We start from the raw sequence: 26,851 nt of genomic DNA, 5'->3' as shown, positions 1-26,851 counted from the left end.
GGCCTGTGTGAACTGTAGCATCAGTTTCCTGTTCTGATCAGATAGTATTAGTTAGTGTGGCAATGTGTTAAGCAGGGATCCATTGCATAAAGGCGGGATTTGTGAGACATTCAAAATTAGACCAGAACATTTAACCAACGGGAATCTAAGAAGCTGCTTCCAGCCTGGCTGAATAGTTAGCAAAATGCACTGTCATGATTGGTTAATCTCCAATTTAGCACCGATGCTGTTTATCTGATCTAGAGTCAGTTTCTCTGAATAAATAACACAGTAAGAGAAGAACAGACAAGGGGGATTGTATGTCTGGCTTTTCACCAACTTGCTACTAAACAATAAAAGGCCACATACAGAAAAGGCATTAAAACAAAGTTATTTTTGTAAATTTTATTGTGAAAAAAAAAAAAATCCAACTGCTAAGATCAATATATATATTGATACAATGTTAATGGCCAGTAGTTCTGTTCAGCTGCAACTGTGATTCTTGAACAATATAGCTGGAAGTCCGTAGTTCATCAAACCTCCTGAACAAAGACGGATTAGAAAAAAAACAAAAAAAAAGAAAAGAAAAAATTGCCGTCTCCGAAGCTCAGCTTGTTGCGTAAAAAAAGATTTCTTACTCTAAATGAGAGAAATAAGAAAACTAAAAATACAAAACTTTGGTCAGCTTCCCTTGATCGGCTGCTTTCAAATTCATTGCAGCCACAGACGGCAAAAATAATCAAATGTTTAAAAATAAAAAAAAGAAGAAAAAAAATCTACAAAAACTGGTTAACCTTGCTCCTAATGAAAAACATGAGCATGTCATCAAAATAAGAACGTTAACCCAGTACTCACATTTTGTGATTTGCTTATATTGTAGCTGAACCTATGCTCTGAAGGCACGTCAGCTTTTCTGCCCTCCCTTACTCAAACATTTTACATTTACAACAAAAACAAGAGAACACACCGACCTTAAATACAATGTTAATCAAAAAGGAAAAAAACAAAACAAAAACAAAACGGAAAAACAACTAGACAAGTTTAAGAGTACTGTGTAACAGCGACAAAGGAGTTCCTTCATCAAAGCGCTGATTTGCCCCCTCCCTGTCTGATCCCGCCCCCTTAAATGAAATGTTCTTTCCCCCAAAATTCAGACCCTCACTGCCCCCAAACAACACACACACAATCTGTACTTTGTACTCTGCAGTTTTCATTTATGTGTGGATATGTGGTGTGTTCCGTGTGTGTGTGTGAGTGTGTGTACGTAGTAGAGTGGCATTGAGGACTAAGGGCGAGCTAGTTTAGGTTCGTGAGCCTTCAGTGTCCCGACGGCGTCCTTCACTGCGTGATAAATGATGTTCTTCACCTGAAGAAAACGGGTCAAAGGAGGAAATGTCAAATGCTGGATGACCAACACCGCAATACGTGCGCGAAACACGAGTAAAACCAACCTGTAGCTTGTCTTCGTGGTTTGTGTGAGTCGTGGAAAGGTGTCTGAACTCCTGCGTCAGTCTGAAGCAGTGCCTCACGTGCTCAGGAGACACAAAGTCCTCCGCCACCTTGATACAGCTGTACAGGTTGTGTACCTGATAGGAGCACAGCAGGAAGAGCGGCTACGTTACTGAAAGGGGATGCGCCTCAAACTGTTTGTTGCTCCAAAAAAAAAAAAAAAAAAAAACTCTGAGACGTCATGTTGTCTGACCTGGTGTGGCGCTCCGGCGGGGATAAACACGGCGTCGCCGAGGAACTGCACGATGGCCCACCCCTGGACGCCGTACTCCTCGTACAGTCGGCGCCGGAGCCTCTGGTCCAGGTACCAGCTCTGGTCGTGAATAGGGTCATGGTCTGGAGGGTTCTCTTGACCCTGCTCTTCTCCCACCTGTGACACGGGGCAAATAGATATTGTTGAAAAGCTTTTTAAAAACAATAAGTGTTTGATATTTACTTTATGATCATTTAGTCAATAGAGTGTCTTGAGGAACCAGTGGGAGCTGACCTTGCGGAGTAATTCACGGATCTTCTCGGCGTCCTTGGCTGCGTAGATGTGCCACAGAGCTCCGGGTTTCTCTTTCCCCTCGTGCACCCGTCTCTTCGTCATGTCGTCCACGTCGCCCTCCTCGATGGTGGTCATGACCTCTGAAGAACCAAAGAGAGGAAACGGGACAGAGACGTACAGAATGCCAAACGTCCATCAGTAGGATCTCTACATACACGTTTTTACATCCGAGTTCTTTCTGTCCGATTCTACAATATTAAGAGTTTTTAACTTTAGTTCTTAGCGATTCCTTGAACTACGGCTCCAGTTCTACACGCTGGACCAATCGCAACTTAAGCTGATTAAGAGGGTGAAATCCACATTTACTTTCAGAAAAGTATTTAGTGTCCATTCGTCGGATTTTTGGACAAGAATGGTGCAGAGACGTAGTTCTCAACTGGTTCCTCCTGACCCAGTGGGATTTCTCAGGCAGTGCTAAGTGAGTTTAAGCAATAAATTACATTATCGTGTTAGTTTACTCCAGTAATTCATTTCAAAAAGTGACATTATTATTATTATTTGGCGTGGTATATAATCATTCCTTTCAAGTCATGTTATTTATTGTGGGTTTCAGAAAACGTGAGCCCCAAGTTCAATTCCTCAGAAAACGTTGAAGGTTTTTAATATAGAAGTGCTATGACCCTGTTAGAACAAACACAACCACTGGTTGAATGTTAACAGCGTCCGAAATGAGGACAAGACACCGACGGTCAGTGTTTCAGAAACTCCCTGTTTTCAGCATCCAAGCACATTAATGGATAGTTGAGTGGGAAAAAAACAAAAACTGGTGGGACACAGAGGCAACATTACGCAACCTTGATGGGATTATTGAGCAGAAACAATTCTTCAGTTTCTTGTAGTTTACCAAGGGGAGAGCTGCAGCTGGATCCACAGCATCAACAACCAGCACATCAAAATACACATCTTGTTCCGATTCACTCCTGAACCAGAGACGACGTCGGAGTCACCTCTACTAACCGAAGGACAGAAAAGCTGGGACTGTTGCTGAGAGGCCCAAATGTGTCTTTTCACGTGACCGACAGCATTTGTCTGTCCAGATACTGTTTAGAGCAGCATTGTGTGGGTTGTTTGCGTAAAAGCAGCTCTCTTTTAGCCACAAATAAAGGATACCGGTTACAATAAATGACACAATTTAAGCAGGTGTAAATGCTGTGGGAAGCTTAAACATCTGATTTTGTTAGAAGTGTGACAGTTAAGCAAAAGATGTTTGTGCTTTCATTAAAAAGAGGAACATTTATAGCAATCTTTAATTTAACAAATGTTATCCCATTAGGAGTTTCAGGAGATCTATGACCTAAAAAAAAAAAAAAGGTACTCAAAGTTCTCCTGTGGTTCAGACTGGAGATCATGTGTGCCACTTCAGGCATTAGCTACAAAAAAAAATATTGGTGATTTTATTTTCATTTTGTTGCACTATAATAGCGCTATAATTTCAGTTTCAAATACAAATGTTGCCTTATGTTAAAAATCATATTACAGAGCTCACATGTCGAGGAGACACTCCTAGCTGTTTGTGTTTTTAATGCCATTATGTGCTCCGTCTACGAGCAGAAATGAAAACTCGTAAGGGGATTCGATGTCGACATCGACACTAACAGCAGCAGAGGAGAAGCATGAGGCGGAGGAGCAGGAGGAGGAAGATGAGGAGGGAAGAAGGAGAAACACGATGGATGCCTGCACAGACTTTCTGCTTGGCCACAAAAAATAGTATTTGTACAAAACAAAAACAAATACTGTCTGAGTGACATAAAGGCATCACATAACGCTCCAGTGGTTAGTCTGTGAAGTAAGATTAAAACGACTATATGTCTTGAAGATTTGTCAAATATATATACATATATACATGTATTCTGTGGCCAGACCAGTTGAGAACCACGAAGGCAAAAAAAAAAAAAAAAAAGAAAAAAAAAAGGACAATTTACAGACTACACAATCACATTTACTGACAACGTTCACATCCACAGGTCTACTCTTGATTTCTAGATGAAGCTACAGCCTGTTAACGTGACATTTTGACTGAACAATATTTTTGGAAAGAAGTAAAAACATTTAATTTGAAATTGGTGAGTAACAATGGCCACACTGAAGAGTGTTGTGGCTTGCACAACCTGATTTGGGGGAAAAAAAAAATAAAAATAAAAATCAGGTATCGGGAGTCTGCAGCTGGCGAGTAACTGGTCCGGATTCATCAATTATCATATAATAAACTTCATACTACCCATCAGACCATCTGTAAACAGAGTGATCTACCTTTTATTTCTGCCAACATCCAAAGTCCATCTTTTGATGTATGCGAGTGTGGTGTTTTTGTTTGTGTGAAAAAGGTTGCAAGGAAACAAGGAATGCCAGCTCTAGATGCCCTTCGTTCATACTACTCTCCCAGTCTAAGGGCCAGAGCACTGTACACCCACAGTAAGCAGCAAGAGAAAACGATCCCACCACAGCAGCTACAGAACATCTGAAGCCAGACCAGTTCACTTAACTCGTTTTGCAGTGAACGGGAGTCGAAACCCAACCCCGAAAACTAACATCAACCGTAACCAGAAGCTCGGAAAGAATCTCACCGTCCGCTGTCGTTTGCCATAGTGAAGGTTGCACATCACACAGAAATTTACAGACATGCAACAATACAAACTGAGGGATGAGTCCCGGTGCTCTGGCCCCCTACTGCACAACAATACAGGAGGATGGAGCGCAGGTGTGAAAAGGGGGAGTTAGTTGAGAAGAAGGGCATGCTACGCAAGTGATACAACTGAAAGTCTACAGACCTTGGTATCCAGAGTTTTCCGCCTCTGTGAAGGAGAAATTTTACCACAATGTAAATAAGTGAGACCCACCGGAGGGTGCCTCCAGTGTCCTTTCCAAGCACATTAAAGCCTGGAACCACTAAATGTTAAAATATCCCCAACAGTGGATTTTATTACAATTCCAGAAAAGCTTTTTTTCAAATACACATAAAATACCATTTTGTGTATTTGGCGGGGGGGTACTTTGAAATACTGTAGAATCAATTCTGTTTGCAACATGTTTTTAAGCAACAAGCATTTTCTTATTAATAGTTAGTAGGTCAGCTGTGGTTATGGTGTCTAGTAACTAAAGCAGTGAGAGTGTCTGTGTGGGCGGGGAAAGGGACAAAGAGTCCCCTTAAGTCTACCGACCTTGCTCCTGGTTTTCTTCTCCATGAGGAATGCCGACGTACACCATGACGTTGACGGCGTCGGACACATCCAGATGGAGGTTAGTGGTTCCGACCTTCCTGTCCTCGTTCGAAATTAAGCCTGCAGACATTGGGGGAGTTGAAGGAAGAAAGGAAGAAGGTGAAAAGGAACGTACGCTGCACAGAGAGGAAATGTCACCAGGCGGTCGTTTTTACCATAGGCGTTGTACATCTTTGGTCCGAGGTCAGGACGCACGAAAAAGTTGGGCAACCGTGAAGCGAGGTTTAGACGGCCGTCTCTTTTTGTGTACTCGGGCAAAGGAAGATTGTCCATCAAATCATCAAACCTGGAAAAAAAAGGAAGGTAGAATATCTTACTAAGTTAATTGTTTTACTGAAACGTGTATTAGCTGTTATACTGTCCACTGTTCTGCAATATATATATGACATTTATATTGTACTAGTTATATAGTTTCTATCAACTAGAAAGAAACCTCTCTACCTTTAAAAATGTTGCAGTGGTATCAAAATTGGTAGAGTATTTTTTCTCAGTATGAGTTTCAAAGTTAACCATCATGACAACCCTAGTCAGAACTTCTCTGAACTGAATACAAATAATTAATGGTCACTCATAGTAGAAATGCTGAAAAGGGTCATAACTATTAAAGGAAAATCAAAATCAATGAAAATCATCATCAGCAAATCCAAATTTTACAGCCACCATGAATTGGAAATAATCATTTACTAAAAGTCAATTTGCATGGCAATTTTTAAATGAACAAAAATTCTAAAACAACTACTAAAAATTAAAATTAAAAAAATTTAATAAAAAATAATTTTTTTTAAAATAAAATTTTACATATTCAAAATTTCTGGAACTAAAAAGCAACACAGGTTTGGTTTCCTCACCTTGTGGGCATCATGTCTCTGAAGTCTTCACCTGGAGGCCAGTCCTTTAGTTTCAACACCATCGGCCTGCCGTCGTTGTCCTGCAGCCGTTCTGCACTCGGAGGAGACATTAAAGACATTGAGACAACGTCCACTGCATGCTTTACCTGTCCTGCAGGTAGTTTTAAACTGAAGTACGAGGAAAAACAAGTTGTACTTTTGAACTCACTGGAGATCGTCTCAAAGCCGTCCCAGAAGTCTCGCACCTTTACATCGGAAATGATGGCACAGTTTCTGCAGTTGACCAGGTCTACGTCCTGGTTCCCAAACTCCTCGCTGAACGCCTCGGGCCGCCACAGTTCGGATTTTAGCCGCTTATGTATTCCTGACACCAGCACAGGCTGGAAACGAACCAAAACATATCAAGATGACACGTCAGCCCGTCTTTCGCCAACAGGTATTTTACACTCTGTGATTCGTACCTGCCCCTGCTTCCAGCACTCTCTGAAGATCTTCCAGTTGTTGCTGTTGCTAGGATCCTGCAGGCAGAGGAGTCGCCCATCACAGAGCCAAGAGTGTGAGGTATGTGGTTCCAAAACACTAAGACCCATTACGCCGTCTTTACGGGCTCCCAGCACTCCAAGTTCGCCGCCTTCGGAGGTCACAGAGCGCCGGCCCTCTGCTTTCTTGGTCTCCACAACAGAGGCGATGATGTGGTCCAGGATGTTTGGTAGGCTGCTCTTCGTCTTGTCGCTCTGCATCGTCAAATAATAATAATAAAAAAATAAAAAAAATTGCTTTTTTTTATGAAGGCAGGACATTCGAAACATTATTCGCCAGTAGGTGGCAGTGATATTTTGCAATCTTGTAGGTGGCGTTTAAAATTAAAAGCATTATTTTTGCACACAAGGAAAAACAACGAAAACCTGGACATACACTTGATGAGGTAAATACAGAGGGGAACGGTACACTGCTCTCTCCAGGCCCCTGAGACAGCTTTCCCGGTCCAGAGTTGAGCAGGTCACGGAGGCTCGACCCCTCCGGTTTGGACTGGGTCATGCTGGGTCCGAGCAACAGGCTGTTGAAGAGCTTCGGACTGGAAGCAGACGGCTTTGAGAGGGCACTGAGCGAGTCCAGCCCAAAGGGAGGCCGGCTTTCTCTACTCATCATGGCGCGAAGTGAGCCGGATTCTGGAAGAAGAGGGTCGTTAAAACCGAAGCCGATTAAGGATTTCTTTATCCGACTCCTGGTTCTGCGTTTCCTTTTCCTACGCACCCTTGGTGTCATCCTTGGCTTTCTGTGTGGCCAGGTCTGCCAGCCAGTGCAGAGCAGAACTGTTGCCCTCTCCCGATGGACGGGCGTCCTTGGCAGAGGACTGTGTGACAGTACAGGGAGTGGATGTACTAATAACAGAGTTACTGGTACTACCCACAGTTCCCCCACCCCCGCTGTCTGAAGGTGTTGCCGTCTGCATGCTCTCTGTTTTGATTACTGACGTTTCTGCCTCTGGTTTTGGAGTAGTGCCAGCACCAGATAAAACTGTAAGGCCACCTCCGCTGCTGGACGTAGACTGCTAAAATAAACAAATACAAAATAAAAAAAAGATGCATTCGAGTTGAAATATTTTTTAAAAATTGCAGGATAAAACAAAACAGTGGGAGAAGGCAACACAGGATACCTGTGAAATCCCATTGGGGGCGGTAGGTCGGACTAGTGACTTTGTATGTCGACTAGCACAGGGGCAGTTGGCTTTAATACCCCACTTTCCCCTTGCTGAATGCACCATGTCACCTATATTATAAAGAGCTGAAGCAGAAAGACAAAAAAAAATCAGTCCTTGCATCTCTTTCATACCTACAAGACATGATATTTACGTAATAAGTTTATAATGTGTGAAGATGCTGATCATTCAAACACCACTTTACGACTTTTTCAAACTGACTTTCTATCTTCACTGTCCTTTGGGATGTTAAAAATAACCTACTATAAAATACTCAGGTCTTCTGGGATTATGTGTCTTCAACAGACATGTTGCAGGCTGTTTGCTTTACCTGTTCCTGGTATAATTTGCGTTGGCATGAGGTTTTGAGGCTCGTGAGGTTGGCCTTTGGCACACTTTAACCAAGAGAAAACCTCGTCCTCTGGGGTTTCGTCCACATCTAAAAGGAGGTTCGCAGAAAAGTCAAGCAAAGCAAGAATATCGCACAAAACAACTCGAGTGAACGTAACGTTTGTTCCCAAAAACTCCAGTTGATAAGCTACCTTCTCTTGGCCTGTTCCTGCGGAGCCGGTAGCAGTCCAGGCACACTCCGAAGCCGCACTTGCGGCAGACCCAGTGGATGTTGAACAAGGTCGTCTCGCATACGTCGCACATTTCTCGAACGCCTCGCACGGCGCGTTTCCACGCCACTTTCTCTGAAAAACCATGGGGGAAAAAAAAACAGATTTATTTAAGATCGCAGACAAATCAAACGAGAGGACAAAACCTCAAGATGAGGCGTGAGACGACTTTCAGACTCACGGTGAGGTTCCACCATCATCATGGCCTCCTTCTCAGACATCACCAACTGGCAGAACTGGTCTCCCACGTTGGCCAGGATGTACTTAGACGTGTCGAGGTCAAGGCCTTCTTGGACCGCCGGCGCAGGTAACCAGAGACCCATCGCCATGTTATCGCTCTGCTGAGGACTGAGGAAGCCTTCCACACGCAGTATACCTTTACGTGTGAAAGCCAACCTGGGTGACGGCAGGAAAAACACACTTAAAATTTAGTCACAAGACGGAGGAAACGCCGTGCTGCTATCAAACCACTTCGGCCTCACCTCCTGAAGTGGAAGAAGCGGCAGGCCACGTTCGGGTCGTCTTCATCCTCGCTGTCTTCCTCCGTGGTTCGGTACTTCCGATAGCGTTCCAGGCGACACTCACGGCACTTGTGCAAGTGAGGAGCCACGCTGATGCAGGAGCCGTCCTGGAGGAAGGACTCACCTGACTGCTTCAGACGGCGCACTTTGCTCTGGTCTTTCAGCACAGACTGGCCCACTGGAAAACACAACGCAGCGTTAACCCTATCGCCAACGTGGCTTCCGATAAGAATTTACGAAAATGACTGCGATGGCACCTTTAAAAGACTTGTTACGCGGACGGCTCTTGGGAGCCACCTGGACTTTAGATTTTTGCTGGATGGATCCATCCTTAGCAGGAAGAGCAAGCCCCGGGGGGATCTGATCTTTCTCCAGGCCCTCCTCGTTCTCGCTGAGGTCCGACAGGTCGCTGTTGGTGCTGGAGTCGGAGTCGCGCTTGGATGACTGGCTTCGATCTTCGAGGCTAAACTTCTGTGGTTGACTCTGGTCGAACAAAAGAGCCGTTTCCTTCATTTCTCCAGAGCTGCTACTTCCCATCATCAGACAGCCCGACGTAGAGGTCGGCATCTCTACGACTTCTTGGTCCTTCTTTGTCATGGCCATCTCGCTCTGCAGAGTCTGAGGAGGCGCCGGTGTGGTGGAAGAGCTGACCGAAGCCGCGGCTGAGGGCGCTGTGAAGCCAGACGACAGAATGCCTTTAGGCGGCTCCGCCATAGTGAACAGGTTAGGCTTACTGTCAATAGAGCCACCCAGAGTTTGTGGCTCAGTCCCAGAGAGGCCAACAAAAGGTGATGGCGAGCTTTTATCTCCATAAGCCAGGAAAGGATTAGTAGACTCTTTAGAGGCCTGCAGAAAAATGTTCTGGTGGATATCTGAGGAGTTAAAACTGGACTGTAGCCCTAAACTCCCTTCAGCAGTTCCGTTATTATTGTTGTTGTTCTTAATAGCACTTTGGGCTCCAGAGGCCATCCCAAGACCACCAATCGTCAGGCCAGGGCCCCGTGCACCTGCAGATGCGCCCTGGAAGGCTGATGGTATGTTGAAAGCACCATTTCCCAGAGGATGGGCCTCAGGCACTTTGGGCTGCTCGGGCTTCTTCAGCCCTTCAGTAGAGGCTGCAGGCCTGAAAAGAGCCGCTGGCTCTTTACTCAGACTCTCGGACATAGCAGTGAAGTAATTAGTGTCCTTGGTTTGAGTCTGACCGGCTGTCAGAATGGAGCTGGTGCCAGAATTCTGGGTCATGCACTGAAAAAAGAGGTTCTGGTCCTGCGGAGGTCGGGTCTCGCTCTTGGCTCCGCTGAAGCCGAAGCCGAAAGGCTTGGTGGTGTCGAGGGAAGCTGTGGTGGTGGTGGCGGCGGGAGCGCCGTTGGTTTGGGAAGCGACATCTCCAAACACCGGAGCCGTGGGGGTCGCCTGAGACAAACGGAAACTAGGTGTTGTTTTACAACCCTGGGAGTAAAAAATAGAACCGTGAATTAATATGTTGTAGTTGCAACTACAACGTCTGCAGTTCCTTGGAGAAGCATTCATGTCCCTTGAATCTTTCCTCACATCAGGATACTACTGCTTAAAAACTGCAACAGTTATATTGATTGATTAGAAATAACCAATATTGTTCTGATTATTTTCTTTTTGTATCTTTACAGCCTCACTTCATGAATTAATGTTCTTCATCATTTCAAAATGGAAAGAGTGAAGCATAACCACAAACCTGCCCCGCTGTCATCATCACCAAAATGACACACGGTGGCGGCAGCGTCATGACAACACACTGACTCTAATCACATCACCTTTATATGTGTTCGGTTGTGTTGGTATTCCTCATAAAAGCCAAATAAAACACCCTGAACTTCATGGTCACACTGAGAACCGGTAAAGTTTAAGGCATATGAATGCTGTTCCAGGGTAGTGCAACCGTACAGCCAGCATTAACCTCATGGAGCCACTTACCTCTGTCTGGCCTCCCCAGGTGGGAGCTTTAGAACTGAACCCCATCGACGAAGACAGAGAAACGCTGGGTCTGCTGTCCTGCGCCCAAGAAATGGTGACGGGCCCCGGGGAGACGAGAGCAGCTGATTTAGAGAAAGCCGACTGGGGGGCATCCTCTCGGTCCGGCTGGGGGGACGGAGAAGCCTTTGGGGCTGGAGCACCATGGACCAGGACTGGCATTTGCCCCAGTGAGGGAAAAGATGTGGTTGAGAAAGGGGAAGGCGCCGGCTTGAGAGGGGGAGGGTTGGGCGGGTGAGAAATGCCGCTGGTGGAGTCCGCCGCTCCCTGCGGAGAGAACAGGCGCCCGTTTTCTTTGACGAGGGCGGGATACAGAGGCGAAGGAGCATTCGGGTGGTCCAAGTGAACCGAGGAGTTTGTGTTGGGAGAGGACACGCTTCCTGGAGGAGAGGTTCCCTCTGAGGGGTTTCCGTTTTTGGTGGAGCTGCTGACTCTTTCAGAGTCTCCGGCCCAGATCCCAACGCCTTCCTCCGGAGCCTTGCTGGAGTCCCCGCAGTTTTGAGTACCTGCTTCGGAGTTTCCTGCTCCTTTAAACCGTTTCAAGTTCAAGTCGTCGCCGTCCTCTGAGGCAGTCCTGCGTCTGCGTCCGTCTCCCTTCAATGCTTCGCTGTCCTTCCTTCGTTGTCCATTGTTACCAGGCTGAGAGGGACACAACGGGGACATTTAGTTCTTCACCTGGCAAAACTGGATTCAGTAAACTGATCACAATATGGGTATTTTTGGCCACATACACAAAGTAAAAAAAAATAATAATATAGAGCATTAAGAGAAAGATATACAGAAGTATTTTGTTCAAATTTTGGAACAGACCCAAGAAGCAAATAATTTAAAAAACCTGCAAAACATAAGTTTAAAACTTTATGCAAAAAAATAACCAATATGGCAGAGGCAGCACTCCGTACAAAGAAGAAGCGAAAGCAGAGCTGACTTCATGCCGTAGAAAAGCTTCCCAATAACACTAATGACAAACTTACCTCCTCTTCTGCTAGCATGACATGTATCACACGAGGATCTACCATCTGCTTCTCTTTTCCCTGCAGGGGAAGAAAACAGTGTGAGATCCTTTCGCAAATTAACCCCCAGCAGACAGTCTGGCTGGAGTCAGGCTGGTTCTCAGGAGTCCTTACAAGAAATCAAAGGCTTAAAACTAAACATACCCTAAAACACAAGGCTCACTTATGACAATTCTTTATGTCAAAACACAAATAGTTTGAGTTTGAAGAATTTTCTATCTTTTTTTTTCAGCTGCAATGCTAACCGTCTTGATTGAAAGGTAATAATTATATTCGGTTTTTCATAAATATCAGTTTGGAAAAACTATTCTATACGTGATTTACCTCTCAATGACAAACCTATCGGTTAAAAAGTTCAGTTTATGACAGAAAGAAAAAAAAAAGTACTGAAAGACAATCAAAGGCGCATTTGAACTGAGGCAACAACATGTTTTGAACAGACAAAGACCGCAAAAGAAATGTTTGTCCATAGTCTGAAGCAAACTTTTACAGAAAGCAACTATCATATCACCACAAACAACGGTCAGGCACGGTGGTGGAGGGTTGATGATTTGGACTCATTTTAGCGCCATTTTGGTGTCCTCTGTAAACTAAAGGATTTGCAGAGTTCAATGAGATTCACTAAGTTTAGTAAAAATGTGGATCGTGTAACAAGCAAACAATCCTGCAGATCCAAACTATGGCAGACAGAAAATGTTTTGTGTTGCAGTGATTGTTGAAGCTCTGAATAGCTTCGGTTTTAAAAGCTTAAATGAACTAATTGTATTTTTCTACTTCGTTTTGCTGAGCGCGACCAAAAGACATCGATAAATCTTAATCAGAAAAATTTAAAACAACAACAGAAAAAAAACCTGAATTACAAAGAATTTAAAACCGGCTTTACCGTGAACGTGTTCAGGTGCGTTACCTTATCCAGCGTAATCTCCATAACGTGCGAGATGGGGTCGTGCTGCGAGACGTGTCCAAAAGCCCAGCAATCTTCAAACTCGGGCTGGTACACGCGGACTCTGCGTCCTTGGATGGTGAACGAGCCTGACAAGAACGACGAGATAAAAATGAAACAACAATGAATTCAGGAGAGAAGGTTAGTTTTACTCTACAAAACTCCTTCGCATGCCATTTTGCCATTTTTGTTTTTAGTTACTTTGAATGTTTCTGTGAAACCAACACATGGTTCTCAAGTTTTGCAGTGTGATTAAATGTTCAGTGATTAAAAAAGAAAAGAAATGGAATGAAAATAAATTTCCCAATTTCTGCTGAAGACAAAGAAACACTAGCATTTTTGTGCCCTGAATGAAAACCTCAAATGTGTTTAACAGGAATGGCAACTTTTTTTTCATTTTTTTTTTTTTTTTTACAACAAGTAGCCCGACTGGTTCTGCATTCTGCACGAGGCGTTGGAGAGAAACTCATTTAAACGCATGCAAGGCTTCAGACTAACTACTGACACTGATATGACTGGTCTTCATCACAGAAACCTCAACCGTTTTTAGCAAATCCCAAAAGAAAATCTGTTATTAAAGCAAAAATAACATCTGAAAAGTACTGCTTTGTGAAAGAAAAAAACTTTAAATAGAGATGACAAATAATTGAAGCGATCAAGTCGGAGCACCTGGCCGTACTGCTGCTTGTTGAACTTCCTCAGTGCTCGTGTTTCACATTCGTCACGAGTGAAGTTCGTGTGAACCTGCTACTCCTTCCAGCTGCCATGGCTGAGAACAAACACCATTTCTTTCTGTGCAATAATTTACAAGAATCTGAATTTAGTCTTGTAGGGAGTTAATCGTTAGCTTCTTTCAATCCGAGACGAGACCCAACTTTATCCGGTAATCAGCAGTTTTACAAATGGGCTGATGAACAAACTGCTAGCGGACTGAGTTGTAGTAGAACATGTATTTAAATAAAAAAATAAAATAAAATGCCACTGCACCATCTCCAAAATCAATTATGCAATGTCATTAAAGTGCTGCAGTCACGGAGCACGTTTTATTTTTATTTTATCGTTGGGGAGGGGAGATGAGGGAGGTCAGAGGAAAAAGGCTTATCTTTTGTGAGGCAGATTGTGTCTATTGCTGCTCATGTCTCTTGTGCACGCTCAGTTTTATTTTCCTTTCCATTCTGGGCAGGTTTATGTGGTGTGACAGCATGTTGTTTGAGTCGGGAGGAGGGAGTTTAACTTTTAGATTTCAGCGTGGCTCCGACGTCTGAGATCTGGTGTAAGGAGTCAATCATGTACAGGTTGTCCAAATTGAACAAATCCCTGCAGAAATGTTCTGCAGGGATTTGTTCAATTATGTTTTTCGCCCCAATTCATATAGTGAGGATATCTTTTATAGTCAATATGTCACCTCATAACTTTAGCTGATGCTCTGCCCACCAATAAATACCGACTCATCTAAAGATTAAAAAAGTAGGACAAGGTTTTGACACCTTTTAAATTGATTTCATTTAGATCCCATAGAAAACATTTAAATTCAACAACAGCAATAACCTCAGATGTGCCTTGAAGAATCTGTATTTAGTTTTGGATTTTTCAGTCCTAGACTCTAAAACATAGATGCACTAAATTGGCCAAAGAAGTTGTGAAAGAACCCTCAGCCCTCGCTGCTATCCATTAAACCAACAAAGCACTGGCTCGTTTAATGATTTGTGAACCATGCATACAATAAAACCCAACTATGGTTTGCACTCAAAAGTCCACAATTTTCATCAAACCTAGAAATCAGAGTCTGGGAAATGTGGGATTTTGAAACAGAAAACGAGTAGGAACGTAGTTTTTACTCACATCAATTATGATAAATTGGTGCTTTCAATTTAAAATGATATGATTGTATTTTTTCCCCATTTCATTCACCCTCAGTCTGTAGTCAAAAATATTTCCTGAATTGCCAACAATGAAACGTGTAGGCCTAGACGCCGAAGAGCCTTTTAGACTATAAAAAAGGCTTTCTCTGCTTCGCAGGACATTCCAAGCGTTCAAAGGATTTGTGCAGCTCAGACCAACAGCTCAATATGCAAATTACCTCTAATGTGCTTCACTGAGTCTAATGACAAACATAACCAGCGTTTTTATAAACCTAATAACGCACTAACTAATGGTAAAAGCTAAGCACACAGACAGTCCTGCCAGTAAAAGGAATTTAAAGTGATTTTGCTTATTTTGTTTTTCTGGAAACGAAACCAACAAGCAACGCGAGTGGAGACTAGGAAAACTGCCGAAGATTAAATTAAACAAAACGGCCCCTCGTTTCACAAAAGAATTTAACGAGAGCAACATTTTAGAAAGTTGAGAATAATTACCAGCCCCTCCAAACGAGGTCCTGTAACGCGTCATAATAAACGCATCGCAACCGGGCCAAATCCTTTTCATATTTGTGCCCAAACGTTATCGCTCCACTGTTCACATCGAGCGCGAGTTTGAATCCTACCCTTCCTGAAGATCTCCTGCAGTTTAAAGTCGGTGTGCCAGCTGGAGAAGGCAGACAGCAGAGACGGTTGCTCCAGCAGCACGGGGTGTCTCATGTCCTTATCAGCCTGCACAAACACAGTTAGTTATGGAAGGTTTTTATCCTCCAGTTATATTAGCAAGTCACAGCTTTAATATTAGTACATGCTGAAAAACAACATTTTGTAATCAACCATTAATTGAAGAAGAAAACAAAAAGAGAAAGGTTTAATGTAACTCCCTTGTTTCTACCCCCATCAATTCCAGATCACAATACAAGAAATGCTCACCTCAAATCTCTGGAAAGCTTTGTCATCTGGCAAAAACTCAAAATTCTTTGTTCCAAAGTACTCCACGGGAACCAGGGATCCCAAACCCACTCTGTCCACCAGCGAGCGGAAAGCCTGCACAAGAAGAGAAAGAAGAAAATCCTCCTGCTCAAACGTAAACCAGAAAACGGTCAGCATAAACTGAGTTTTAAACATGCTGTCAACTTTCAACACCTTCATTTATTAAAAAATGTCATCTGTTTGGAAAAAAATGAGATGGAAATTGACTTAACTGGAAAAATCTGGTCATAATCTATAGAGATATTGTAATACTTGGTGGTTAAGAAAAAAAAAAACACTGATTTGAAAGTAGATTTTAAAATAAATAATTGCCATCTGCTCTCTGCTTCATAGCGAGACGTGAAGTAGAGAGAAAACATTTCTGTTTTCCGCTGCACTTCAGTTGCTCCATTCGTTAGCTTGCCAACATTGCTCTCTGAAACTAAACTCGTTTATTAAAAATAAATCAGTTTGTTTGACCTTCTAAATTTTTCTCACTTTAAACTCAACACCAAAATCCAGAGCAAGCAAAACCAGAAAAGCCTTGCCCAACCCAGGCAAAACCGGGACTTTTCATGAGTTTAGATTTGGCGGCGATAAATGTTTTTGTTTACATCATACGCTACACTAAGTCGTCCGTGTTTGAGGAAAGCGCTGCAAGACCCCGTTTCTGTTTCCTCCGCCTATTTAGCCGTTTGTAACTTTTTTTTTTTTTTTAGTGTTGCATCTTTGCTTTACCAGAGTGATTTCCAATGCGATTCAAACCGTGGTTCATCCAGGGCTCCTAAGGATGATGTGTTTTATTTTCAAAGTGACTCGACCGTCTGAAGAGAGGTGGGCAGCAGCATAAGTAACCGTCGATTAACATCTATTGCGGCAGGTCAGGTGAGAAAAGCAGATTTTTATGGATGGATTTTATGGATTTTTTTGGTTTCCATTTTTCCATCTTTTCCATTCCCCCTTATGTAAAAGCAATGTAAAAATCCTGAAACACGATAAAATAACTTATTTTGGCTTGTGTAATAAACCCGGTTTGTTTAATTTCTTTGATTTCAGTACATCTTTAGCAAGTTGGCATTAGGTGACTTGTAGTAGACCCGATTCTTGCTTATTGATTCATGTTGCATTGATTTTCCTTTATAATCTTCAACTAAACTCAACTGTTAATGTGTAGTGTCGATTTTAACCCTTCATTGTCAATCCTAAAAAAAAAAAATGAGATGCAGTTCTTCTCATTTTAACTGCAACTACAGACTTGATGCCCTTCAAAGAAGTTTAAATAGGTTGTGAGATTGCTCAGATTGAGTTTTGATGGCTATACAAGATGTCCTTCTTTGCACAGACTGTAGTTATTTTATTTTCATTGATGTACTGAGGGTATTTCTGCAAAAGTCTGAAAAACTTGGCATTTGTAAATGAACAGCACTGTTGTCAAGTGAATGCTTCCGTTGTGTTGAAACAACAAAGACAACCGAGAGCAACTGAGGCTATAAAACATGCAGGACAAGGTGTCTCCTGTTGTCAGGGCAGCTGATAAGACTTGAGAGAGCATTTCGTCTGCAAGGTCGTGCTGAAGCCTAAAAAAGGGAACCATCACTACTTATGGAAGCAAATATTTATGTCTATAAAAACACTTAAAAATTTGAGATCCAAGCTGCAAAGTTTGCTTCGTCTTTGCAAGCGCCAACTCCACCAGCGGGTGGAAAAACGATTTAAAGTGTCATTCTCTTCTAACGAAAGCTGTAAGAACAACAGAATTAGATGATTGTTCATTTCAATGACACATATTTTAATAAGCTAAAAAATTAATGAAATTATCAATTTTTAATTTTTTTCTTTGTTTTACATTTGTGCATTTCCAGCACGCCTGAAAATACGACGCAAAAGGCAACATCCACAAACAGTGACGTATGACAAGTGGCCCTTTAGGGGTTCATTTTTGCTTCAAAGAGACAATCTGATGGGATCCTGGAGTGAACTGTAGTTGTGTGCAAGTTAAGCAAATAAAAGTTGGTCCATCACTGAATCTTTTCAAGCCTAAAATTATCATCCCGACGCAAAATATGCTGCAGCAAACAGCTGGCGTTCCCAACGCTAACGTCAGCACCAACGTTGAAATGTTGTTGTTTTTTTTGGGGTTTTTTAAAATAAGTTCCATGAATGATCGGGGGTTCCTGAAACACTTAAAAGCTGAATGGGTGTAATAGCACTTTGCACCAGTTCAATGGTAAATAACAGATTGAAAACAATAAATGTGTTGTTGAGCTCATATTTCTATTTATTTGATTATTTAGCTGCAAAGAGGGGTTTTGAAATCAAAATGCTGCGTATTTGGTCAATATTGCCATGGTTTTGTATTTTCTGCTAATTTTATGATGGACTTATTATATTTACAAAACTTAATTTTATTTTTTGTTTCATCGTTTATCTGCAATGTGATTGTTGTGAAAGACTTTGATCAGCTGAGGTTATTAATGTGCTATATATAAAAAAAAAACTTTGACATATCGGTTTTGGTTAAAATTCAATTAGCTGCAAATAATTACAGACCACAAAATTAACTGGGCCTCACCAGTATATTATATATACATGACCACCTTCAGCTCACTGCTGCTGGCTCCAAGCTTAAACTTCAAAATGTTATACCAGAGAAGACATTTTAGTTGTAAAACAACTAAAACAAAAAAGCCCAAGTTTCTTCAAAATAAGGACGCTATTTAAAGTCGGACACGCGCTTTCTCGAGAAGTGATTAACAAAAAGGAAAGTTGATTTCTTTTTGTTAATCTATGAACAAAACGAAAGCAACTGGGTCAGAATATGCCCGACAAAGAAACAAAGAAAACTTTACTTCAGCTCAGAGCCAGAGGACACGTCAGCAGCACTCATTTCATTGGTCAGAAAGAGTCGGGTCAAAACTAATACGGCAAATGGACTGCCCTTGTTTAGCGCTTTATCAAGACCCCATTTGAATAATTTGTAGCGAAAGTGACCTGAGACAGAACACGTGCTGCGATTTTCCATCTGCAACATGCAGTAGTAAAATAAGTTAGCTGTCACTCTGAAATGTAATTCGTTATTTAATAATCCCTGTGACCATGTGCAAGCGCTACGCAATATGCTACTTGCAAAAGGCACACAACTTCTGCTCCTTCATGCAGACAGGCCACAGGAATTGTCCGTTTTATTGAATTTTAAAGCCCAACATTATTACGGTTCTTGAGCAGTCGCGTCATCCGAAACGCACAACTGTCCACTCACCAGAGCCGGCCAGGGCGTCGTCGGTCCTGGAACTGCACTGACCCTCGTACTGTCACTGGGGCTGACCCAAACGACCGAGTCTTCGACCAACACGGCCTTCACTCCGTCGCCGTACACCTGCACCCACGAACATCGCTGCGATGCGTTTTCGAATTCAAGAAACACCTGCAGTTAGCGAACGAGAAGGACAAACAAATATTAGGGACCGGCGCTCAGATTTAAGAACATTTCCACAGAGATTAAAAACAAAAGAGGGAAAAGGAAGAGATAATTACATTAAAAAAAAACATTTGAAGTTATTTAATAAGGGGCAGTGCATATTAATAAACAGTTACGTAATTATGCCAGATTTAGTCACAAGAGCTAATTTTCAACTGTAGTCCTATTGCAGGTCGATGGTAAAATAAATGACACCGAAATGCACGCACACGCACACACACACACACACACACACACACACACACACACACACACGAGACATTACACGAATTGGTCAATGTTGAAACAAATTGTCAATTATAGAAATATATCTCATAAATTAAGACCAGTAATACGCTACATTTCTCCTGTGAGTTAAATTCTGGTTTTAGTGCATTTCCATTTCCACTTATTCGGGGTCGGGAAGCGGAGGGAGCAGCCTAAGCAGGGAGACACAGACTTCCCTCTGCTCAGCGTCTTGGGCCGGATCCTCTGGGGAAATCCCAAGGTGTTCCCTGGCCGGTTAAGAAACATAGTCCCTCCAAGTGAGTCCTGGGCCTTCCTCTGGGTCTCCTCCTGGCGGGATGTGTTTGAAACGCCTCACCACTGCGGTTGTCCAGGAGGCACCCTAACATCAACTGGCTGCTCTGCACTGAGAACCTCCTGGCTGACCAAGCTTCTCACCCCAAAAGCTCTCCCGTTCTTCATCAGTCAGCGTTTGGTCACGGGACGTTAAAAATTCGCGCACACCTGTCATACACAGCTCAGGCCATCTGGGGAACGGCCTCCCAGCAACCCACCTTTCTGCAGGAGGCTTCCTCTCTGGCATTGACGCTGTAATTTCCAGGAGTTTTTTTTTTTTAGCCATCTTTGTACAATTCTTTGCTGAATAACTACAAACATGAGCAATTCCTCCACACATTAAACATTCATCCAAGTATTCATTGTCATGTCATCTACGGACACAAAAGACGGACAGTGGAAGCAGACTAGTTGAAGAGCAATATCAACATTGCTGTCTTAGTACTTTCCGCATAAACTTCTGGCCAATCACAGGACACTTCCCACAGAGCTCTGTCGAAACAGTTTGAAACGAGAAAGGGATGGTGGGTGCAAGAAAACCAAATGACGCAATTTCTGTCACGCGACTATGTCAACGAGAGCCGATTTCAACACTTTCGAAGAAATATGGACGTGCGCAGACACTGGAGTTCGTCGGGTTCTGCAAATTCAGAACCTGCTACTGGCCTCTCGTTCAGAGACAGTACCAAACTCTTTGTGTTATTTGAAATCAAGTCAAACAAATGTTTGCTTGAAATACGAAAAAGCATTCAAACTGAACACAAACGGCTTTCAAACAGAGTTCTTTATTGCTTATTAAAAAGGTGTCAAATGCAAACCGATCAGGTGAAACTGCACGCTTCGTTAGCGTTGCACGTAAACCGTGAAAAACAAATTGCCAGTAAACGGCAACAAACCGAAGAGAAAAAAAAAAAACACTACCAACGTGGGAATTCTTTATGGAGTTCTCTGTCAACACACTTTCATTCAATACTTGCACAATAAATAAAACCTACTAAATTTCACAGGTGTTTTTATTTTCTTATACTTGTCAGCTTATGCCCATGTGTCAAAATCAGCAATAGACGATGGATATAGCTCATAAAGATTAAACATGTTCTACAGATACTCTTCCATATTACACAAACCTAAACGATAAAATAGTGCAGATGGAATGGAGCAGTCGTTTCTCCACAAAGTTAAATAGATTTTTTTTTCTGTCTGTCATATTGCCTGCAGTGAGTTTTTGCTTTGCATGGAGAACTTTGCACTAATGTGGTTTAGGCTCAGCAAGCCGAAAGATGGATTCTCTAACAGACTTAATGTTTGTGGTTAGAGACATCTGTGATGGCTCAGACGTCTCTAAACGATGAACAATTTCACTTCTTTTTTTTTTTTTCTCTCCCCCTTTTTGCCCGTCTTCTAGAAGGATGAAGAGTAATAAAAATCGATGCTACATGCAACTTCTTTTGATGAAAAGCACATTCCCTGCATAACTGCCGTCTCGGTTGTAGCCATTTTGTGCCAATTTGCCTTTGAAGATTTCTCCTAGACATTTAAGACTGTAAATGCTTAATGTGTGTCAGCTCTGCCTCAAGTCGAACTCCACTGGAACTTTTAGAGTGGCGATTTTCTGATATTATTCTGAAAGCTAGGAGGACACATGTGCACATCCACACTAACCCGAGGTGTTGGGTTTCTGGGTCATGATGTTGATAAACTGTAGTTGAGAGCTGGCAATACAAAATTTGAAAATGGTCCAACAAAGATATTCTGCAAGACTTCAGTGTGCAATTCATTTTGTTATTTCCCCCCCCCCCCCCCCTCCTCATTTCTTATATTGTATAACATCTGCACACTAACTTCAGTCACTTTGATAGAAATAGTTGGGTTTAGAGTTACACCAATCAATCTAGCAGAAACCAGAGTCTTCATGTTAAATTGGCAAGCTAAAAAGTGAGATTTGTTCCCCCCCCCCATCCATGCATCAAAACTAAGAACTCCCACCAAGTCTGTTGAATTAAAACGCATCAACAAACAGCCTGTGCTCTATGCACATTTCTGAGTTTATTACGCTGGCAGGTCAGACCTCGATGGCAATCTTTAAATCTTCGGTATCAGCCAAGAAAAGCCTGACTGGTGAACCTCCCGCTGCATTGTGATCTTTTACCAAGACTAAATTTAAAGCCGTACCGGATCCAACTAAAAATAGCTCTGAGTTATTAGGGCTCTGGGATCGACATTCAAGACAGGCCCAACAACTTACAGCTGCTACTTTATGGGTTTGGATATGGAATTACTAACAAATTTATAAGTCAGTATAACATTTCTGGATCGATTTACATCAGTACACATGCCACAAGGACAGCGGAAAACAGATTAGCAAAAAAAAAAAAAAAAAAAAAAAAAAAATCACCTTCCCACCGGAATGACTCCTAGTGAACTATAACTCTTTGGTACTTTAAAAACACATACAGTAACTAGCTTGCGAGTTAAAAATGATTTAATGGTGAAAAGAAAAGCTAAATCAATGCAATTCGGACAAATCTCAGTCACAAATAGGTCGAGGTTAAGTAAAAGCTGGTTTTTGCATTTTTGCCTTACAACTCCTGGGTTAATTTTATTCATTTATTCATCATTTAAAAACAGGCAGCAGAAGGTTTTGCAGAGGAGACACAAAACTAGATCAAAATGTCATTTAACTCACAAATTACGATGTTGAAAAATGAATTTAAATCGCAGAAACAAGCAAGCAAAAAAAAAAAAACAAAACATGTTTGTAGCTTGAACTTATTTCAATATTGTGGTTAATTTCCTAAATCTTAGTCCTTAATGTTTGGTATTGGTTGGCTTCTTTGCCAATATTTAAACCCATTTCGTGTTCCCTACCTGCTTCCATACTGTAGCTCTAAACAAAGCTTTTCATACCTACTGACTTATCCGTTGCAAATCAGTTTATTTCTCCTGGCAGGTCAATATTTTACTATATTTTGGAGATAAGTAACCATCCATTGGCTATAAGCGCTTATTCTTGCAGGGTCACAGAGGGACCAGTCTCCATCTCCAGAGATCATCAGGCGAGAGGCGAGGTACACACCGGACATGTCACCAGTTCATCACAGGGCAACATAGAGACACACAGGAGAACCAACTATGCGCACACACACTCACCCCACTAAGGACAATTCAGAGAAACAAATTAATCTAACAGTCCTGTTTTTTGGGTTCTGGGAGAAAGCCAGAGGACCAGGAGAGAAACCAAGCACAGGAGACCATGCAAACTTCTTGCAGAAAGTACCTAGGCTGGGATTCGAACCCATGACCTTCGTGCTGCAAGGCAAAAGTGCTACCAACTGCACCAGTAGGCAAATCTTGCACATAATTTAGTTGTTCATTGTTTTTTTAAAGACCTTACATTTCAAATCGCTGTGATTCCGATCACCACTTGAGCATTTTTACAAAATGTGACAGATTTTTATTTTTTTTACCCCTGATCAATGTACAATTTTGAATGTTTATAGTATGACTCAATTTACATTTACACATGGGTCTTCATAAGGTGTAGAAAATCAAAGTTGAACATTTGTCTTTTTGGAACACTCCGTTACGTTACGCTTTGCTTCCTCTGAGCGGTGCGGCTCGGCGCAGTACGCTACTTTGTTTTCATTGGAAAAGCAGTCCATGCAACCGACTCGTACCGCAGCATTCCTGGGTCCCCTTCAGTTGCATGTCCTTGGGACGTCGGTATGGTTACGGTGGAGCGACTGGCACAACTCAACTCAGTCTGATCATTGGGAGACAGAAACACAACTCTGCTTGCAACAGGTTTGTCCTTAATACTAGAAAGATGCCACATTAGGTGTTTGGGTTTATGCCCACCTGCCCCAGTCAAGAGTCCACAAAATAGCGTACCAACACGTGCCGCACCGCTTCGTGGAAACGAGTTGCTGTTTGTTCTCCGATCACCGGGTAGGTGAATATGCTTCTTTCTGCACAGTGACTTAATCCCCCTCTTTCCCCCTCATCTTTTTAGCTGCTATTTTGGGTTGCAGTTTTCAAAATTTCCAACAATAACGTATGCATACGAACAATGTTACCGTACTTCTTTCATTTCTGTTATTAACATAGTCAGGATTTTTTTGTTGATGTTTGTAACTCAATCAAATAGTTGCCAGTAGTGATCCGTCATATCAGCACTTGCTAAACTGGCACACATAAGGTCCAGATTCAATCAACAGTTCAAAATAACTTGTACTTAAATCGCAGAATTTAACTATAATGTTTAATTCGGGGGAGAGGGGCTGAGGGGGATTGCAAGTTGAATATAATTTTTGTTTAAACACTTTTTGTTGTTGCTTTTCATGGTGAAATCATAATCTGCAGCAACAAACATGACTGACTAACTAGGATAATTACACATGAACTACCTGATATCAATTGTGACAACTAAAAACGTTGAAATTTTCCTTATTGGCAACAACTAAGTGAATATTTTAGAAATTAAGCAACTTATTTAAAGGTAATGTTTCTTCGGTCTCGATGTAGATTCCAAAATTTCAGCTTTAAAGTCTTCTTATTTTAACCAACACACATCGTCATGGTGTCATTAAAAAGTCATTTTAATGCTCTTTTAAAAGAATTTAACTTTTTTTTTTTTAGAAAACGTGGCTGCCCCATCTATTCCAACTACTAACTTTGGCAACAACTTTAGTGGCAGGTCATCACATAAGATGTACAGCAAGTTGATAGAAAACTGTGTCATGGTACAGCATTCGTCCCTGCATATACTTTTGAAGAAAATAACTTGCACTTTTAAAAGATAAACTTTCTGAATCCTACATTTGAGCAGTGCCATTAATTGTTTATGATTCTGGATAAGCATTAGTTTGACTTCCCTCTGTCATGTTGGTCTACAACCACCACCTAACATTGGCTCTATCTGCAGTGTTGAATCAAAATGCCAGCGTCGTTCATTCAGATTGTTATAAGACGGTGAAGCCGTGTCATACTAAATAATCTAGGTCAAAAAAACAAGGTGGGAGCGATTTCAGGTTCGCCCCTACGTGAACTTCTTCTGGCCTTCAAGAGGACTATCATTAGCTGACGGGCAGAATTGATCGCCTGTAATGGTTGCACAGAAATTATCTGCGATTTACTACAATGTGCTCGACGCCTCTCTTAACTCTGGACTTTAAGTGTTTAACAGTAAATGCTGCAAGGTCACACATAAACATTGCTTGAAGCTAGATATCCAGAAGCTAGGAAAAATCGAACAAAGCAAAGGCCAGAAAATCCCCGGTCTCGATTTTAGCTTCGCCTCTCTGCCTGCAACACGCAGCGGGCTAAGATCTAAATTTATGCAGCAGGTAACGATAAATCTCCCGATTCTGGTGGGTAACAACAAGCTCCACTAAGCGGAATACACATTGACCCGCTTAGCACACGGTGCATTTTAGAAAATGACTGATATTTAGCTTCGCAATACGGAAACGCTTGAATGTAAATACTGACTGTGAGTCCGGCAGCCGTGCTTGTCGTTGTCGCCTCCCCTCCTTCGCTGCCCTCCGGAGCGGCCAGGCCGATGACGCTCACCGCCCGCACCGTTCCTCGGAGCCAGTCCCGGGCCCAGGCAGGTTGTTCGGTCTCTGATCCATTGGCGGGCCTGCTGTCGTCGAGTAGCAAAATAAGACGCTTCCCGATCAATTCGAGAGAGTCCCCCATGGTTTGCTTACAAAGCTAACAGCCCTCAGTGAGCCACCATGAACAGTTGAACTTCTCCGCTCGGGATGGGAACTCAAGGAAGCTAACGTAACAAAAAGGCGAGAAGAAACCAGCTGCGATTGCTTTGTAGTTCACCCTAATGCAAAACAGAGCTCGTTTTGGTCAATGTTCCCGGGGATACGCGGCGGCGGCGGACCGCAAATCTACCAGTCGAAACGTTTTTGTCCTCGGTGTTAACGCGACTATCCTGCTCTGTCCGCCATTGAGCCCTGCAACAATCAAACGCACTCCTCCTGGTAGACTGGCAGCACTGCGGAGGCAGAGAAAGTATGAGGAAACACTGACCTCTAGTGGAAGACGTAGGCGTTACTTTCCCGCAGTGGTTATTATTTAGGGAGCTTCTCACCTGGAATCAAAGAAAGAAAATCCATGGATTCCGCCAAAGTATCAAGTGCAAAAGTATCATGTAACGAGTAAATATTTTTGTCAGCATTTTGTCTGAATAAAGTTGGATTAAATGCATAAATAAATATATTAATAATTATCATTTTAGTACTAAATATATATTTTATATAGTATATAAACAAAATAGTATTAGAAAAGTCCTGATGCTGTCCAACAATCACAAACATGGAGTTTTATGACAAACTGGGTCTTGAGTGATACTGTGGAAGATTTGTGAGCCTGTGGGCCTGTTTCTCTCCCCCGGAAACTTTTTTTTTAGGGTGCAATGGATCATAAACTCTTAGAAATACCAGAACATTGACCTCTGGCGGAAAACAGAAAAAAGATTGTCGCTGGGTCTTTCTTCGCCAAGGTTGCCCTTTGTCACTGATTCTGTTCATAACGTTTGTATGGACCTAATTTCTAGGCACAGTCAAGATGTTGAGAAAATCCATTTTGGTTGTCTCAGGATCTCGTCTCTGCTTTTTGGAGGTGACCTGGTTCTGTTGACTTCATCAGACCGTGACCTCCAGCTTTCACTGGAGCAGTTTATAGGCAAGTGTTAAGAGGCCAAGATGAGAATCTGAATCTATGAATACCAAAAAGAGAAGAGGTCCTGCCCCAAGTGGAGGAGTTTTAAGTATCTTGAGGTCTTGTTCCCAAATGAATGAAAAAATTGAGTGGAAGGTCAGTGGATGGATAGATGGGTGCTGTACTCTACCGGTCTTCAGAGAGCTGAGTTGAGAGGGAAAACTCTCTATCCTTCTACTTTCCAACCCTCAAAGGGCCCAGGACTTCGATGGTTTGCAGAAAGAACAAAGAGGCCTCTCTCTAGACTCTAACCTCAAGTACTCAAGTAAGTGTTACCTTGGTGGCTAAAGTACAGCACTTGTAGTTTAGTGTTAAAAAAATTTTTATAACATGGGGTCTTTT

General features: G+C 42.3%; 1 protein-coding gene across 5 annotated transcripts; it reads right to left on the bottom strand.

Annotated features, from left to right (window-relative positions):
- Positions 1–369: 369 nt before the first annotated feature.
- Positions 370–25,761, bottom strand: kdm3b (lysine (K)-specific demethylase 3B). Of its 5 annotated transcripts, none has more exons than XM_088009646.1 (25): positions 25,265–25,761; positions 18,995–19,159; positions 15,697–15,810; positions 15,390–15,495; positions 12,869–12,993; positions 11,923–11,982; positions 10,892–11,587; positions 9,199–10,390; positions 8,903–9,119; positions 8,602–8,816; positions 8,343–8,495; positions 8,132–8,239; positions 7,759–7,886; positions 7,356–7,650; positions 7,017–7,270; positions 6,563–6,835; positions 6,298–6,481; positions 6,102–6,192; positions 5,409–5,539; positions 5,194–5,313; positions 4,804–4,827; positions 1,976–2,115; positions 1,682–1,858; positions 1,431–1,565; positions 370–1,345 (listed from the first exon to the last, which is right to left on the bottom strand). In XM_088009646.1, the coding sequence occupies exons 1-25, from the start codon at positions 25,472–25,474 to the stop codon at positions 1,265–1,267; spliced, it is 5,394 nt and encodes a 1,797-aa protein (XP_087865772.1). In that variant the 5' UTR covers positions 25,475–25,761; the 3' UTR covers positions 370–1,264. The 5 variants fall into 5 exon arrangements, with proteins under 5 accessions (XP_087865772.1, XP_014869102.2, XP_087865773.1 ...); XM_015013616.2 differs by having other exon boundaries at positions 7,356–7,653; positions 25,265–25,760; XM_088009647.1 differs by having other exon boundaries at positions 6,310–6,481; positions 7,356–7,653; positions 25,265–25,760.
- Between the last annotated feature and the right edge of the window lie 1,090 nt (positions 25,762–26,851).

The sequence above is a fragment of the Poecilia mexicana genome, unplaced genomic scaffold, assembly GCF_051168715.1.
Source record: "Poecilia mexicana isolate PSO_F unplaced genomic scaffold, ASM5116871v1 scaffold_10, whole genome shotgun sequence".
NCBI lineage: Eukaryota > Metazoa > Chordata > Actinopteri > Cyprinodontiformes > Poeciliidae > Poecilia > Poecilia mexicana.
Note: the sequence above shows the minus strand (reverse complement) of the source record. Positions and strands in the feature narration are given on the sequence as shown.

Coding starts and splice junctions, on each gene's coding strand:
- kdm3b (XM_015013616.2), bottom strand. CDS start 25,474: ATGGGGGACTCTCTCGAATTGATCGGGAAGCGTCTTATTTTGCTACTC. Junction 8,240..8,342: donor CAGGAACAGGCCAAGAGAAG/GTAGCTTATCAA, acceptor ACCTCCTTTTAG/ATGTGGACGAAACCCCAGAG. Junction 6,193..6,297: donor GATCTCCAGTGAGTTCAAAA/GTACAACTTGTT, acceptor CTCCGAGTGCAG/AACGGCTGCAGGACAACGAC.